The sequence below is a fragment of the Lutjanus erythropterus genome, chromosome 19 (assembly GCF_056507025.1).
Source record: "Lutjanus erythropterus isolate fLutEry1 chromosome 19, fLutEry1.hap2, whole genome shotgun sequence".
In the NCBI taxonomy this organism is placed as follows: domain Eukaryota; kingdom Metazoa; phylum Chordata; class Actinopteri; order Lutjaniformes; family Lutjanidae; genus Lutjanus; species Lutjanus erythropterus.
In genome coordinates, this window is record NC_139335.1 from 21164561 (window position 1) to 21182615 (window position 18055).

An 18055-nucleotide genomic window follows, 5' to 3' on the forward strand; every position below is an offset into this window, starting at 1 on the left:
AACAATCCAACATGATTCATTTCTTCCTACATCTAGACACTGTTTATATTAATGAAAATATTGTTGTTGTCAGGTGGTAGTGAAGCAGAATGCTACAGCAGAACAGCTGAAACAGAGGAAGACGCTGGCTGCAGCCGAGCGGGAGGAGAACCAGAGGTTTGGCTCTTAATAATCACAGAACTGTGAAGCCCAATGATGAATGTTAATCTGTCCTGTTTATTATAGTCAACCAAAGAAAATCAAGGTCAACTGAAATTCTTCCTATTCTTCAACCAGTCAGTTAGTCGATGGGGGAAAAAAATTGAATGTTTCCTCTAGTTTAATTAAATCTGCCACAGAGCGGTGCACTGAACACACAATGTTGCCAAACAAATATATTCTTGCAGTTTGAAAGTTTTGTTTTCACACATTGCTATATTGTTACCTTCAGGGGACATCAACAAATTAATGCACCGCAGGCTACTGGCATTCAACCTACTACTGTCACTATTTAGTGTCTTCAACTGAGGCTTAATGTTTATGCAGTATCTCTTGGCTGTCCCTCAATATTACATTATTATCCAACATCACCCCAGCCTGTCGTAGTAGTAGCCATATTAGCTGTCCAACATGCTAACACCAAGTTCAACATCTAACCTGCAAAATGAACACTAAAACAACATAAAACATGACAAATTTCAAGCTTTCAAGTTTCTGTCCTCTGAGGTTAGGGACAATGTAGTTGTTTGTGCTTGTTCTTTGACCTGGTGTCGGTTAAATTGGAAGCAAGTAAATGTTCATCTTATAGCCTAACACTCTGCATATGTCCCTCCACCCCTGAAAATAATTCTCTCCTTATGAAAGTAGCAACTGAACATACCTACCAACCAACCAGAAGGTTACAGCCCACTGTTCACTACATCTCCCTCCACTCTTGTTGCCCATGTATCATGACATAAATATTAACTGAAGTTCTGAAAACGACTTTGTAACAGCAAGCTGTCCTCCGTTTTCAGAATGATTGTGTGCAATCAAGTGATGAAGTTTATCCTCGACAAGATTGAAAAGGATGAGAAGCAGGCAGCTAAGAAGAGAAAGAAGGAGGAGGTGGTGGAGCAGAAACGCTCCAAACAGAATGCCACCAAGCTGACTGCACTGCTGTACAAGCACAAGGAACAGCTGAAGGCTGAGATCCTGAAGAAGAGGGCCCTGCTGGACAAGGAGCTGCAGCTGCAAGTACAGGTTAGTGTGGAAACCCATTTCTGCCAACGTGATGAAAAAAAACAAGATCCTGCGATCCTGCATTATACTGAGACAGTATCTCCACTCATTATTATAATCAAGTGTCCCATTATTCTGTGATACTAAGTCATTATTTTGATAAAGAGTCTCATTGTGACAACTTAAAGGATCTTTTCTTTTTTCATCACATTGGACTGTAATATTGTACATGGGATTCCATAGGTTAGATTTCTGAACACACTAGTAACTCTAGACTCCCTTAAAAAAATTACACAATATTGAGAGTTGTAAAGTGAGGAGAAGTTTGATAAACTCTGAAATGCTGTCTCCAACAAATTCTTAATTATTTTGGACTTCTTGTAAATACAGAAAATGTTAGTTCTTTCTTTGTGGAAAAAGGATTGTGTCTGTTTGTCCCTGCTTGTTAATGGATTCTACTGTTGAGCTGCTGGTTAAAAACAACAACACATTTTACAAATGTGTTTATTTGTAGAGCTGGGAAGTGAAACCACTACGGCAAAATTTTAATCATCTCGGAAATTCAGCATTAAATGCAATACATGACTTTGTTTCTTTCCTTGTAAAAAAAACACTTTGTTGCAGGAGAGACTGTGGTTCACTGGGAATCATGCTTCTACTTTTTTGATGCGATCATTAATGTCTTTCTTTCTTTCTCATCTGATGTGAAAACATCAGATTTCCAGACAGTCAGAAAAAGTTTGAGTGTGTCCTGCCCTAGTTAAGTTATGAAATATCAGTGCACCATGTAGCGTTTTACCTGTGCTGACGACATAGAGCTGTCCATCTGTAATCAAATCACCCAGAATGCATGTTAGTAATCGGTCTAAACAGGCTCTAAGAGTCGAGAAATCCAGGAATCTTTCTTAATCAGGGATGAAATTTAGAGGGGAGTTTAAAATGCATTAAGCAGAGATACTAAACATTACATTGCATGTCTTTTTTTCCTTCTCAGGAGGAGCTGAGGCGGGACATAGCCAGGCTACAGAAAGAAAAGGAGAAAGCAAGAGCTGCTATCACCCAGGCTGCTGCAGCAACAGTCAAGGCAGCTGCTTCCCACTCCTCCCATTCTTCTCACTCTACACATTCCTCTCACAGTGCACACACAACAAACTCACCCTCCTCATCCCATAAACGTAAGAGGGAAGAGGAGAGAGACAGAGACAGAAACAGAGATAGGGACAGGCATCACGAAAAAGACAAGAAACGGGACAGGGATAAGGACAGAGACAGATATAGAGACCGAGACAGAGACAGAGACGGGGATCGAGAGAGGGAGAGAGACCGAGACCGTGACAGACATCGGGACCGGGACAAGGACAGAGATAGAGACAGGGATAGAGACAGGGACAGAGATTCCAGCTCATCAAAACACAAGAAGAAGAAGAAGCTCTCTTCTACCTCAAAGGATCACAAGAAGGACAGCAAATTGTACTGTATCTGCAAAACGCCCTACGACGAGTCAAAGTAAGCTCTCAGGAAAAAAAAACCCTTGCCACACTAAATTGAATCATAAGACACAAAAATTAAAATGATCTGTGTTTCTCAGGTTTTACATCGGGTGTGACCTGTGCTCCAACTGGTTCCACGGTGCTTGCGTTGGCATCACAGAAAAAGAGGCCAAGAAGTTAGAGGACTTTGTGTGTAATGACTGCAAACGTGGTCAGGAGGCAGGAAGCAACGAGGAGTTGTACTGCATCTGTCGGACACCATATGATGAATCACAGTATGGCTCCTTATAAATTACTTAACTGTCATCACCCTCCAACTATAAACATCAGCAAAACCTGACATCTTGCATGATACTGTTGTCTCCAGTTTCGCCTACACAAAACCTTTCTTTGGTGTGCTCACCGCAATGTACCTAATTTTTACCCACAGGTTTTACATCGGCTGCGACCGCTGCCAAAACTGGTACCATGGGCGCTGTGTGGGCATCCTACAAAGTGAGGCCAATCACATCGACGTGTACGTCTGCCCACAGTGTCAGTCAACAGAAGACGCCATGACAGTCCTTACGCCGCTCACTGACAAAGACTATGAGGGGTTGAAAAGAATATTACGCTCGTTACAGGTATGGAACCTATGTATGTCAGACTGTCGGCACATATATAATAATATTAATAACATTAGATGAAAGCAAAGTACAAAGCTTTTTACAAGAAGGCTGAAAAACAAGAAGCAATGGTAATGGTGTAATGGTCATTACACTGTCATAACTGTGTCATGAGACCTGACATGAATATGGAGTCTTATGACTGTTTTGACATTATTAAACTAAACACTGTTTAGCTTTATGTTGTAACATTGTAATATTATCTTTTTGAAAGTCCAAAACGTACCACTTTACTTGAGATGAAGGAAAATATTCATGACACACTTATAAAGGTCAGAGCACAGCTTTGTGTAGTTCCATAAAGGCAACGAGGTTTAGATAACATAACATTGTTCAAACTCACTCCACAGCTTTGTGATGTGGTGCTTTAATTCACTTGATAATGACCGTGACAGAGCCATATCTTGATTAACCATTAAACTAACATGGCCTCTCTACTCTTTGAACATCAGCATCCAGTGACGCTACTATTCATTTCTCACATTCAAGTACACTGCGAGAGCCTTTGCAAATAATTCACTCTTTCCTGGAATTATAGTTACTTGTGCTCAAAATTAAAATTGTTGGTGCTATCTTTTTGTTTTACTTCTATAGTCTCACAAAATGGCATGGCCTTTCCTCGAACCAGTGGATCCCCACGACGCACCTGATTATTACCGCGTAATCAAGGAGCCAATGGGTAAGAAAAATGATAGCAATTATTGATGACTGGCTTTTCTTCAACCTTAGAAAACATCCATAGTGTCTGCCTCTCGTTGTGGAAGGTATTGGTTGTGAAGTTCCCAAAACTGATGAAATGATTCAGATAAAAAGATTGAAAACTGCTTTCCATGGTGTTTATTTCATGATATTTTCCAATGTAGGAATGTTACGCACATATTTCACACATTTCTCTGTCCCTTGTAGACTTTTCCACAATGGAAACCCGTTTGCAAAAGCGACATTATCACAAGCTCACTGAGTTTGTGGCTGACGTGACCAAAATCTTCGACAACTGCCGCTATTACAACCCCAACGACACGCCCTTCTTTCAGTGTGCCGAGGTGCTTGAAGCCTTCTTTGTACAGAAGCTTAAAGGTTTCAAAGCGAGCAGGTAAGATAAGGTGCTTCTTCTACTGCTGACTCTCAAGGTTTCCCAAGTTTCTCTTTCTTCTTCTATGCTCATGTTTGTGTGCTGTAAAGCTTTGACTCTGTCGGTTTCATTTGTTCTTTTCTTGATTTATGCTCTTTTTACTTTGGTTTATACCACCAGCATGTGTAGTAAGTGTTATTTTGCAGCAGTGTGTGCTTTACTTGTAGACTAGACTTGGCTTTGAAGGTTTGCTTGGCTGTACTAAAACCAACAGAGCTGACCAACTTTAAGACATTATGTCCGATGTCTTAACAGAACTATCTGCCATGTTACATCTGTATGGTGTTTCATCTTGCATTTGTGTCTGTTGTTCACCTTTGCTGCATGCTTTTGATTTATGCCATCCCATTCTCTTCTTTTCTTACAGATTGTCAGATTCTTAAAGGGGCCAGTCTGGATGGACTGGATGCTGGGGTCTCTAGTAATAATGACATTGAAACTTTATTTCCAGAACAGCAAAAAAAATACCCATGACTTAAGGAAAAAAACACACCCATAAACACCAAAATGTGCTTTCATGAAAATGCCACCAATCCCACCTTTTCCATAATAAAGATATTATTCAGTTTAACCATGAAATAGCAGCCATGTTGTCATGTGTTGTCATGTAATTGAGGGACATGCTTGCTTCTCATCACTTCCCTAAATCTGGCCTTTTCTAACAATCAATCACAGTAGCTAAGATGTTTTCGGTAGGATTTTAAATGCATTTTAGTTCCTAACTTGGACTTTTTCTGTTGTATATCTTGAGTTTGATTGGATAATGTGTTGACCTTACCAGATTAAAAAAAAAAGTATATAAAGCTGCATATTTTATTATAAAGAGATATTTATGAGAAGTTTTGTATGTTACGGCCCTTTGAGTTTGATTTAACTGGTTGTTAAAGGTGGTTGTCTTGAATGTACATACTTTTTATCATGTATAGTGGTTGTAAGATATATCGGACTCTATTTGAATGTTTTAAATAATTATGAAACAAATCATTTTTAGATAGTATTATTTTATGAAACTGAAATGTACTACAAAGAGTGAGGAACCTGACCTCATCCTGTTCCTCACTTAACAAAGTAACCTCAGTTCGTAGTTGTGGAGGATTGCTTTAGGAATAAAGGCATTCCCTATAAATTACACCAACATGGCTGCAACATCTTCTGCCGACCCCTGTGCGTCCCCTTGTGTCTGTCTGTTGAGACGTCACCACAATAAACAAAATGCGAAGGGCTCTCAACTTTCCCCTCTCTCCGTATTCTGTAGGTCTCATAACAACAAGCTACAGTGTTCTTCAGCCTCTTAGAAAGCATCGCACATTGCTCAGACAAAATGCACTTGCCAAGAATATGGCTTTTCTGAACTGTAACTCTGTGACAGACTCCTCTGCCTCATCCTGTGTTTGGGATCTGCTCCTCTGACTGTTGGTGCGACCAGCACTGCTGCTTTCACAGAACTGTTCAGGCAGAGCTGCCTGTTTGAGCTCTAAGGGACCTTTTTTGGACCTGGTCTTCATCGGTGGGACTGTACTGAGGAGCATGAACAACTGAGGCATTTCAGAAGAAAGTTTACCTCGGAGAAAAGACTCTTAAGGAGCTCTCATATTTCCATGTTTCTTTTTTTTTTTTTTTTTTTTATCTCACTCTTTATTTTTCTTTCTTGTTAAAAATCCCTCAGGCCATCCCAGTGGTCATCATGTCCAATGAGAAATAGGAAATTGAATACTGACATACAATGGCTGAGTTTTACTGAGCATAACGTTTTGTGTCTAAATTCAGATATCACAGTGGAACAACTTTTTTTCTCCCATTTCCACTCATCGTTTAGTCTGAAGTGGCATGAAAGACAGTTGTACTAAATATCTGGACATCAGTAGTCTGCTTGGTTAAACTTCTATAACCTACTGAAAGTATGGTAATAAGCTATTGTAAATGAATTGCTCTGCAGTAGTGACTGACAGAAGGATGAAACTGTAATTTGAAGGTTCCTGCCCTGTTTGTAAAAAATTGTCAGATTTTGACTGGATTTCTTTTTCTTTTTTTGTATTACATCTTAAGAAATATTGATGTATATGGAACTTAATAAAATGCAAAAGACTGATTACTCACTTGTGTGATTTTGTGGCATTGATAAGTGTTTATGTCATTAATGTCAAACTTAAAACATGTTTTAGTATAAGACAAATGACTGTGCACAAAAGGCAGCTCAAGAACTTCAATATCTAGAAGGGGCTGTATAAAACATTAATTATAATAAAATATCAAGAAATGACAAAGCATTGAATGTGCTTTACATCTTGTGCTTTTATGTCTTCCAGTTCAGTGGCAGTTCTTTGTTTTTTGCCTACAGACTCCTTAGGGATGCATAAAAACTTGCATATTAATTGAAACATCTGAAATGGTTCAATTTCCTTATTAGATAACCTTGGTGTTGTTAATATGAGCATATTCGTATTCAACAAGTGCTGAAGCTGCCCGTTCCATTGATAATAAATCCAAAAAGTCTTAAAGCAACTGAATATTAACAAAAAAAACTAATTTAATAATTAAACGAGTAAGGGTTTTTTTCTTGTATATATGCTTTTCTTTCATATCCTCCCTTTTGTACATGTTTTTTGTATATTTAAGTTGTTTACTTATACGATATAATGAGGGGGAAAATCACTCAATTTCAGATTTAGAAAAAGGGCACAAAAAATAAGTATCTTTACATTTACTTAGAACAGGGGTCCTGACCCAGATACCACTTTGTTTATTTGTTTAGTTTCAACTCTGAACGTGGCAAAAAAAAAAAAAAGGAAAAACTCCCCAAAAGAACTGCATCTGAACTCTGTAATAAAATAAAGCTATGTAGGCTATTTTATGTGATATCCTTTTGATAACTAATGTAATATTGTGCTATTTTTTAACTTCCTTTCACTAATCCTGCCTTGAAACAGTTTGGAGCACTGGGGACGGGTTTGAAAACCTCTAACTTAGGAATTTGCTACCTGGATATTCATTTAGGACGGTGACATTTGGTCGTATCGTTACACTAGAACCCAAATCAACCAATATAGGAACAATTTGTCTCCTAAACGTCCAGTGACAAAAAAAATAAAGACGGCAGAAAACTGTCTGACTCAACATAACAGTATGCTCGGAGATCTCGCGATGTTACGGTGCGGCACGTAATTTCCCGTGTACTCTGTGATTTTTTTTAAACGGACCAATGAACGGAGGCGGCTGGATGCTTTCGCTCGAACAGCCCAATCAGGAGGCTTTGTTGCAGGAATTTAAAGGTCTGTGCGGCACTTTTCTATGTACCAGAGCCTTTGCGAGACTAGCAGGTGAGCATGCGTTGACTGCTTATATTTTTTATTCAAAGAATTTAAGTTTTATTTTTGAGAAATTATAACTTTTATGGTTTTCTGTGTGGTGTCTATTACATTTTCCAGGCTAACTGGCTTCTGTTTTTATGTAAAACCAGCGGTCAGCTTGGCTTGACATGTTTGACATTAGTCTTGCTGTCACGAGGCAGTTTAAAGAAAGCTTTACTGACTAACTTTTTCAAACTTTGTGTGCAGAAATAAAACCACGACCACTTCATTTTCGTCGCTGCTAAACTTCCCTGACACTTGAAAATGTCTGAGAACGTCGCACGTCTGAACAAATTCAAGAACAAAGGCAAAGACGCCAATGTGAGTTTAATCCAAGAAGTTTCAGCTTCACGTCTGTATCTTCATCCAGGAGTTGCAGTTCAGTTATAAATGCGTGACTTTGTTTTGTTTGAAATCAATAAATGTAGGAGCTTCGACGCAGGAGAGTGGAGGTGAACGTCGAGCTGCGCAAGGCGAAGAAAGATGATCAGATCTTCAAGAGAAGAAATGTGTCTGCATTTCCTGATGAGGCGACTTCTCCTCTTCAGGAAAGGAGCCAAAACTGCCAGGTAAACCTTTTAAATCTATTTAAATTGGAGTCTGATCAATTTATCAATATGTTGGGCTATCACAGCTTTATCATCATTTTTTAGCTTTATAGGCAGCAGTCTGTGGATAATTGATCTTAAGTCCTTATTCAGTTTTAATGTATACATATTTTTCCTTATTTATGTGGATTTCTTTGTGTTATTTTGAAATTTCTGAAGAAATGAAAGAGTGGGATACAGTCCTGCATATGGTTGAGACTTGTAGAAAAATGATTCAGCCTTATGGTGATGTTTTTGTGATACTTGGCAGGCTGCCCGTCAGTGGACAGTTGAAGAGATTCTTGCAGGAGTGAACAGCGGTAATCCTGAGACCCAGGTCCAGGCTACACAGGCTGCTCGGTAATACAAATTTATTAAAGAACCATGTGCATTTAAACTTTACTACACAAGCACAAATGACCAGTTACGATGATTATAACTCACTTTTCCTGTTCTGCCCTGATCACAGGAAACTGCTGTCCCGTGACAAGAACCCTCCCATTGACCAGATGATCAGTGCTGGTCTGATCTCCAAGTTTGTTGCCTTCCTGGGGCAGACGGACTGTCCTCCGATCCAGTTTGAGGCTTCCTGGGCTCTGACCAACATTGCCTCTGGGACCAGTGATCAGACAGTTGCTGTTGTTGAGGGCGGGGCCATTCCTGCATTTATTGCCCTGGTCACGTCCCCCCACCAACACATCAGCGAGCAGGCAGTCTGGGCCCTTGGAAACATTGCTGGTAACTGGCAAAATGTTTTTGTTTTAAGTAGGATCATGACTATTTTATTAGAAGTAGGGCTGCACAATTAATTGAAACATTTTAAAAAATGCAGTATCCAAATCACAGAAGCTGCATTTTTTTTAAAAGCAAAAATGAGTGTTGAAATGTTCTCTAGATGTAAGAAATCATGTTTCTTTGGTACAGACTAGGGCCCCATTTCCCAGAGCCTTGGTGCTATGTATATCGTAAGCTGTACCTTAATGATGCACTCGATTTCATCCATCATAGTTTTAGCTTCATTAGGCCAACATTAAGCTTTTCAAATGGCCATTGCAATATAATGCACATCTAGGCTACTTCAGCAAATTACATCATCAATTTAAAATTGACTTCTGTGCATAACACATCATGACAATGTTGTCATTTAATCTGTCTATTCTTATCATGATGGTAGCCTAAGAAAAAATATAGGTCCTCTCCATAACACTAATCCAATTTGTGAAAAATTAGATTTTTTTTTTTTAGTGTAATGGAGTTAAGGGAAGATATGGCTTTTCTGGCTGTCTGGTTAAACTATAGTGGCTTGTGCCCCAGACTGACCCTGAATGCTGAACACTGCCATATGCACACACAACATGGATGTGCAACAACAAATTTGTATTAGACTTTTTGTTTGTATGAGAACAAAACCATTCACTCATTTAGCTGTATCATTTTTACTGATGGTTTATGTCCTGAGTCATACTCTGTTTCATACTTTGTAGACTATAGGCCACATATTTATTTGAACTCTCACAAGGTCTCATCTGGACCGATCAATTAGCAGACATGGCTTCCTTTGCTATAATATTAGATTGAGGTAAAATGATTACGGCAACACTTGTTATGTTAAAACGTCACTTATGAGCCTTTACAAGTGATGAAATTGGTCCTTTAGTCCAGAAAATCATGGAAAATGTTAATCAGCGCTTCACAAAGCCCAAGGTGACGTCGTCAAATGTCTTGTTTTGTCCAGAAACCAAAGATATTCAGGTTACTGTCAGAGAAGAATAAAGACACCATAAAGTATTGGTAAGTAATATTGTACTTTATTACTTTTCCCTTTCTGTTCAGGTGATGGATCAGCTCTTAGAGACAGGGTCATCAAACATGGAGCTGTGGCCCCTCTGCTCAGTCTGCTGGCAGTCCCTGACCTCTCTGTTTTTAATGTAAGTTTTATATATATATATGTATTAGGTTCCATATATATATATATATATATATATATATATATATATATATATATAATATCTAAGTTTTAATCCTGTAATATCAGCAAGCAATTTTCTTAGTATGATCAAGAAAAAAATAAATTCTCCTTATTGCCCACTAGGGTGTGCCCCAATTCAAACTAATGTCTAGTCTCCTCCTCTACTTGATGTCTTTGCAGACCAGCTACCTGAGAAATGTGACATGGACGCTGTCAAACCTCTGCCGCAACAAGAACCCCTCCCCTCCTATGGCTGCCATCCAACAGATTTTACCCACTCTCATTCGTCTGCTCCACTGTGATGACCTGGAGGTGCTGGCTGATGCGTGTTGGGCTGTTTCATACCTGACAGATGGCGCTAATGAACGCATTGAGGTGGTGGTCCAGACTGGATTGATTCCTCGCCTGGTGAAGCTGCTCGGCTTTAACGAGCTGTCTGTCATCGTACGTATAAAGTCTCACTCGTTTATGTTTTTCTGTTAGTCCGGCTTGTTTATGAAGCCTCTGCATCAGTCACATGGTCTGGTACTTTGTGCCGTCACACTGAGGTAACTTCTTAGATTACCACAGGTTATAAAAATGACCCCAGAACAGAGAGCGAGATCCACACACTTAAGAGCTCCTGTTTAAAGTATTTATTTCTTCAGGCTCTTCCTCAAACTGCTTCTAGTATCTACAGAGAGCTGCCATCTTAAATACCCATAATTCATCATACATCCACTACATGATGTGTATCAAGCAGTTATAACACACCTCGCAAATTACATTATACATATCCATACTAATGAGAAAAATACCAGTCTTTTAAAAATACCAAACTTTTCAAAAAGCTGCATATCATCAAAAATATGTATAAAAATATAAATATAGATCTATAATAAATATAATCTAGAGAATTCATGTTGCACATAGACCAATCTATAATTCTATAATAAATACACTTGAATGTCTCACACTGAGTTCATATACACTCTTTTTTTTTTTCAAAAAATATATACATATTTAGAATATAATCTGATACATAAGAAATTAAATTAATTTTCCTGATTAGTGTGTTATAATGTAGTTTGTAAGGTTTGTTAAACCTGCTTGATATGTGCCATGTGGTAGGTGTATGATGAATTATGGGTATTTAAGATGGTGACTCTGTCAAGCTAGAATCAGTCTTAGAGTCTGGAGCTCAAAACATCAAGCAAATAAATACTGTAAAACAGTTCTTTTGGTCTATTCGGTTACATTTTTGTGATCCCATTGAGTTTATAGATGTGTCTTCCTGTTTTTTTGTTTGTTTTTAAATTAAATGGCCGCTCTCTCGTTCTCCAGACCCCTGCACTGCGTGCCATCGGCAACATTGTGACAGGTACAGATGAGCAGACTCAGGCAGTTCTGGATGCTGGAGCCCTGGGCATGTTCCCCAACCTGCTGCGCCACAAAAAGGCCAACATTCAGAAGGAGGCAGCCTGGACTCTGTCCAACATCACAGCAGGGAGGGACACCCAAATCCAGGAGGTCATCAACTCAGGACTTGTCCCCTACATGGTCGATATGCTTGTGCGGGTATGTTCATTTTTTTTTTTTTTTTTTTGTTTTTCCCAGCTTTACCATTATGCTGCTGTCACACAGACTCCTATATTGGACATCCCCTTTGACTTTTCTGGTCTTGTCTCTGCAGGGCGACTACAAAACTCAGAAAGAAGCTGTGTGGGCTGTTACAAACTTCACCAGCGGGGGCAATATTCAGCAGGTGGTTTACCTTGTTCAAGCCAATGTGATTGAGCCTCTTCTGAATCTGCTCTCCTCTAAGGACAGCAAAACTGTCCTCGTCATCTTGGACGCCATCACCAACATCTTCATGGTGAGTGCATTGTCAGAGTAGAGTACAAATCTGTGCCATCGGTTTCGCTGGATCTGATAAGTCCAGTTGTTTATCAGTTGGAGGTTTGAAGATGGCTGAGTACTGATGTGTTTTCCTTGCAGGCTGGGGACAAAATTGGAGAGTCAGACAAGCTGTGTCTAATGGTTGAAGAATGCGGTGGACTGGACAAGATCGAGGCTCTGCAGTCTCATGAGAACGAGATGGTCTACAAAGCAGCCCTCAACCTGATTGAGAAGTACTTCTCTGAAGAGGTAAGCATCTTTCAGATGGTTGAACAGATTTTTAAATTAACTTTTTATACCCATGAGTGGTCTTACCATTTTTTGTTTTTGATTTTGAAGGAGCAGGAGGTGCAGTGTGTGGCCCCAGAAGCAACCGATGATGGCTATGCGTTCCAAATCGGTGAAAACCAGAGCACTTTCAATTTCTAAATAACTTTCTTATACCTCTACTCTCACCTGTACTGTACCCTCACTGTTACTGTTTGTCCCATGTTCATGTAATTGTGGCGTTTTGTTCTTTGTATGTATTGTACATACTGTTTTAATGTAATTGATAAAACATGATTGTAAATAAAGTTGTTGGATCATGTGTGGGATTATTTTTGTATTTAGTCAGTTTGATTTGCACAGTAACATTCTGGATGTTAAAAGTACATTTATGGTAATTAGAAGTAGGTTACAGTGGCTCATCTATAAATGCCAACTTATGACTTGAAATAGTGATTTTCTTCCCTCATAAGAATTCAGGTCTCCACAGTTTCTTGTGTGATAACCAGTCACGGTAAGCTGTTGTGCCAAATTGGCATTTTATGACTCCAGTAACTGTCAGTAAGGTTTAAAGCAATAAATCATGAGGTCATGCACTAGATCTGTATTTTTAGTCTTATTTATTTATTTTTGAGATATACCAGTGTTAGACAGGGATGTGAAAATAGATGTTATTTCCCGTAGATGAACGAACTGTGTAATTTACTGTTATTTGAAGAACAAAAGCTGATGAAATGAAGTAGTCATGCAGTATTTTGTAGGGCTGGGAAATACATCGATACATTGTGATATGACAATCTTAACTTTTGAATATGATTTTATCATATGGTACAAGTGTTTTCTTTCACTGGTTATAAGGTTGCATTACAGTAACTTTAGAGACAGTAGGTAATATAGGTATTATTGATATGCCACATTACCCCTTTTGCTTCTAAAACTATGACCTGTGTGCAGACATGCACTCTACTCATGTTGATAGGTTGGAATCAGTGTGCTTCTCCCATAGGCTTCAATAGAGCAGGCACCAATCAGAGCACGTCATGTTCATAATGACCCTTCTTTTTTAGTGTCCTTGGTGTTGTGCATGGTGGCTCACTCTCACACCAGCCATGTTTCCATCAATGTATTTCTGTGCCCAAAGGGTACATGGAAACAGCAAAATCTGAAATACATGAAACAAACTGAAATGTCTGATTTCCATCATACTTTTTACAATGATATTCCAGCGGAAGAATCGGTGCCACCCATTGCTTATCCTGATGAAGTAACAAACATTCAACAAACATTCATTTGTATTTTCTTTTGTCAATGTCCATGAAATGTCATTAAAAATTGCAATACATGTGGACAAGAAACACCACTGTCATGTCTTAGTGGGACACTTCAATTGAATGAGGCCATTGTTAAGACTCCAATCAATATATATCTGTGTACCAGTATTATCAACCTGATACTGGCCTGTTACAGATATATCTGTCTATATCAGCATCAGCATATGTTGACTGATATGCGCTCATATGAAACTGCTTTTTTTTAATAGAACATAATGCAGATTGTTTTTATTTGTTAGTTTTATAAGCATTCTGTGTGTATTTTGTCTTTGTTCATATTTGCAGGGCTACCACTGCCCTCCTGTGCATTATCCTAGTTGTATATATCCATGAATCAAGAAAAGAGGGTTTCAGTCAGAGGTAATGTGATTTCATGAGATTTTACTTAACACACAAAACATTTTTGGCCATCCGCCTTCCACTAATGAGGGCTGGATGGCTAAAAATGTTTTGTGTGTTGAGTAAAAGCTCATGAACTCATATTACTTCTAAGTGCAACCCTCTTCTCTTGATTCATCTTTATTCTCATTGTAATTCAGGTTAAATATGTTGCTCTATTTTTGTGTTGTTTTTTTTTATTTAGAGTTGTTTATGATTTTTACGCGAAAGTTTACTGTTTCAGTGCCCTCATATAATTCTGGACAATCAAGTTTATTGTTGATCTGTAAAAAACCCTGCTTCCATTACATATCTATGTAACAACTGTTTCTGAGGATTGCAAAAAATTGGTGTTTATGTATATATTCTGTATTCTGTATGTTATATTTTGCATAAAGAATATCATCCAATATATTGATATCTGATTGTTGTTGTTTTTTTTACTCATGTATATAGGCATTGGCATTGATCCCAGAAATCCAGTATTGGTCGGGCCCTAATCGTTGATGTTAACCTGTGTTTTTAAAACTATTACAATAAATTGCAGTGAAAAATGTCTTGTCTGAATAATACACTATTTTGACAGATGACATAAATGCAATAATTGTGGTGGGTGAAGGGGGGCTCGAGTTGTACACGTTGTGGCTACGCCCCTGTAAGAAAAAAAAAAGTCATAAATTGTCATAAACGCAGGTAGCTGTGTTTACTTGAGCCATCAAAGTAAGATCCGTGCAGCTCATCACCACCTGGAGGACACACTGGGAGCTGTGTGTGAATTACAGTGAAGCTGCCACATGTTAGAGAAATGTTTCACTCCCCCAAAGTGTGCTGTCGTCACTGGTCAGCTCCTACCAGCAGCCTCCTGAAGTGGATCCACACACACACCGACCGGAGGGCTCAACAGTTCAACTCCCGACGAGCAGCGGAGAGGAGGACGCGCTCACTCACAGGCTCCTTCCGAAGATGTGAAGATAAACACCGGGTTGCAGTGGCTCGTTTACACGTCTCGCCGGGGAGAAGACATTTCTAGTAAATGCACTTTGCAGCAGTGCTACACTCGCGATTTTCTTTTTTCCTTTTTTTAATTTTTCGCATTTGTGAGCGATCGCTATGGCAGTTCAGTTCACATCCGGGCCACAATGCCTTGACTCCATTATTGTCTAAAACTGGCGGAGAGGTTGATAAACCTTGTTATTTTCTACAGTTAACCACACATTTTTACTACGAGCGGTGAAGGCTGGGACCGAGAGGAGATGTCTAACCAAGGAGTCCGGCGGAATGGCCCTGTGAAGCTGCGATTAACAGGTAGCTAGCAATGCTTTTAAATCCCCAACTATATTCCCACACACACACTAGCAAGAAAGGCTCGGTGTATTTGCTGGATGGGAACAGTTCCCATGGGCCATGGAGTTGGCTTAGCGCCGGTTCTTTCACCCGTGATTTCCACGATTTTATTTACAGCTACAATGCATGTTATATATTAATTATTTTAACGGTGTTAGTTTATATTTGAAAACTGGCTGGGTGGCCCCGTAAATAATGCTGAATATGGGTATTATTGTTCCTGGAAATAGTCTGAACCTAGTGATTGTCGCCAGTAACCACCACCAGCCATAACATGGCTCGTGTCTATAAAGGAACCCTTGATTTGCGAATCTCTCGTGAGATTTGTAGCTACTTGTTTTTTGTCATTGTGCACTTTGCACAAACTAATTATGGTTTATAATGTAATAACATTTTTGTTAAGATCTGTTTAGGTTTAGGCAGAAAAATATTTAGTTATGGTTAGGGAAGATCAAGGATTTAGTTAAAATTATCTCTATCGCGAGATCTTTCGCGGGTCTGGGTTTCCCGTCTCCTCCCGAGTATCATAGCTCTGAACTGGTGTTGCTCTGCCATTGAGTAGGTTGTCGCTTGGTGAAACCTAGAAAATAAGGCAATATGTCACAATTCTACTTCATATTTATAGATAATTGCAGTGTAAGGGTTCTGCCCAACTGTATCTCACTGTCCTGCTGACAACGTGCTCACATAAAGTTGGTTAGCTGTTGTTAGCCTAGCCACACAGCCTGCTGCCAGCTAGCTATAATCAAGCCTTTATTGCAGAACAAGCCTCGGTTGAGATGACAGGCAGCTCCACAGGTCACAAGAGTCTGCAGCTGAACAGTCAGCAGTGTCACATAACTGCCTACCGACAGACAGCTGCCTCCTTTGATTGTTATTGTTGCTAAAACAGGTCACCTTAAGTTGTAGTTCTGCACTCTTAACTGCATCCTTTTTTCACTTAGACCTGGGTCTTTTTATTAGACAGAGTATTTGTTGCTGGGCTAGCTCCCTCCTTCTCTCTCCCTCAGCTGTTTGGTTTGTGCCTTTTCAACACAAACAGCAAAAAGGTTTACATGAGAGCACAGTGTTTTGACTGGGAGACAGCTGCCCCCCCTTTTGATGCACATCCAGCATCTGACCTGAATCAAATTCCACGGCGGCCTTTTCTACCAGGAAGGAGCCAAATTAAATATTTAGGCTGGTGCTGTTTCTGATAGGAATAAGTGCAGACAACAGGGAGGGATCTGAATGAGATGGGTTTAATGAGCTGGAGCTGCAAGATGGCCAAGGACATCAAGCTCTGGGCAACATTTTTATAGTTGTCAGAAATCATTCACTATACAGAAAGGAGTTTTACGCAAAAATTAGGTACCAAGCTTCCATAAATTATATATGCATTATAAGCAGAGGTTCTCACTTTGAGGGTCGGGACACCCAAGACAAGACAATATACACGGGTCAACAGATTGTCGTGGAAGATAAAATCAAGTAACATTTTATGGCAAGCAGCATGGAGTCTTAGCATCTCTTAACTACGTCAGCTCTTAAAGATATTCAGCTTATTGGGCAATCAAAAATAGGAGGCTTCAAGAGCCACTTCACTAATGGTCAAAACTAAAAACCAGCACAAAAATCACAATTGCCAATATAAACAAACCATGTTCTGGACAGACACAAACAAAAAGGCATTTAGTAACATAAAATAGCAAACTTCAATTATTCAGTCTAGTATGAGGTGTGGGGGCAGTATTTTAGACTGGGCTATGGTTTAAAATTACCTGTGCTAGTGATATAATGTGAGTTTGGTAGTTTTCTTGTATTAAAAAGTAATTCCTGAACAGGGATGGGGGTCGTTAATACCAACCTGATTTTTCTGGCAGGTCGTGGCTCCGCTAGTATCCATAGAATGAGTTTTTTTTTTATTTGTTTGTTTTACGTTTCTTTGCTTACAAAACATCTATGTTCTGATGAAGCTTCTTAATTTGGAAAAAAAAAACCTCACAATTTTGTGAAATATTTCTCCGAATCAGATTCTGAGCATTTTGCAATGAATATGTATCCAACGAACGGACTTTTCGTCATCCAGTAGCACAGCATCAGTTTGCTGGTAGAGAAAACTTATAGTGACCAAAATTGTCATGGTTAACATTGTTATTGTGTCGTTAAAATGTTGAAAAAGTACTGAGATGTGCACTTAAGTAACTTCATCAAGTTTTATATTGAGAACTTCATGAAAACCTGTCTTTGCAATGTCAGTCTTTCATTGACACAAAACAAATCCATGTTGCTGCACCTAGGGGACTGTTAATAACTTTGGTTTATGCTAGACAGTAGTCAGTATTTACTGTGAGTTTTTAAAGTACAGCAATCATACGCAGTAATTACGTTAAGTAAAATTTGGTAAAATGAATTGTCAGGGATTTTATCACATCTTATCGTAAATTTGATTATCATTTCATTCCTATTTAATAGTTTTTAATGCTGC

General features: G+C 39.0%; 3 protein-coding genes across 9 annotated transcripts in view; all 3 read left to right on the plus strand.

Annotated features, from left to right (window-relative positions):
* The window catches only part of bptf (bromodomain PHD finger transcription factor), a 30037-nt gene extending 23458 nt beyond the window's left edge, over positions 1-6579 (plus strand). For 6 of the 7 annotated variants that reach the window (XM_084744502.1, XM_084744508.1, XM_084744504.1 and 3 more), the window contains 8 exons: positions 74-156; positions 996-1221; positions 2195-2706; positions 2789-2965; positions 3121-3313; positions 3950-4034; positions 4262-4448; positions 5743-6579. In XM_084744502.1, the coding sequence (XP_084600628.1) occupies positions 74-156; positions 996-1221; positions 2195-2706; positions 2789-2965; positions 3121-3313; positions 3950-4034; positions 4262-4448; positions 5743-5782 (1503 nt within the window). In that variant the 3' untranslated portion in view covers positions 5783-6579. Of the gene's footprint in view, positions 1-73; positions 157-995; positions 1222-2194; positions 2707-2788; positions 2966-3120; positions 3314-3949; positions 4035-4261; positions 4449-4854 lie in introns of all 7 variants that reach the window. The other variant, XM_084744505.1, reaches the window with a different exon arrangement.
* A 1516-nt stretch (positions 6580-8095) lies between these two features.
* On the plus strand, positions 8096-12857 carry kpna2 (karyopherin alpha 2 (RAG cohort 1, importin alpha 1)). The gene is made up of 10 exons (XM_084743919.1): positions 8096-8155; positions 8263-8403; positions 8693-8781; positions 8891-9159; positions 10255-10349; positions 10571-10834; positions 11714-11947; positions 12063-12245; positions 12368-12517; positions 12608-12857. The coding sequence occupies exons 1-10, from the start codon at positions 8099-8101 to the stop codon at positions 12695-12697; spliced, it is 1572 nt and encodes a 523-aa protein (XP_084600045.1). The 5' UTR covers positions 8096-8098; the 3' UTR covers positions 12698-12857.
* Positions 12858-14874: 2017 nt separating this feature from the next.
* smurf2 (SMAD specific E3 ubiquitin protein ligase 2) overlaps positions 14875-18055 on the plus strand; it is a 68094-nt gene continuing 64913 nt past the window's right edge. The window contains exon 1 of the mRNA XM_084743354.1: positions 14875-15549. Within this exon, the coding sequence (XP_084599480.1) occupies positions 15498-15549 (52 nt within the window). The 5' untranslated portion in view covers positions 14875-15497. The remainder of the gene's footprint in view (positions 15550-18055) is intronic.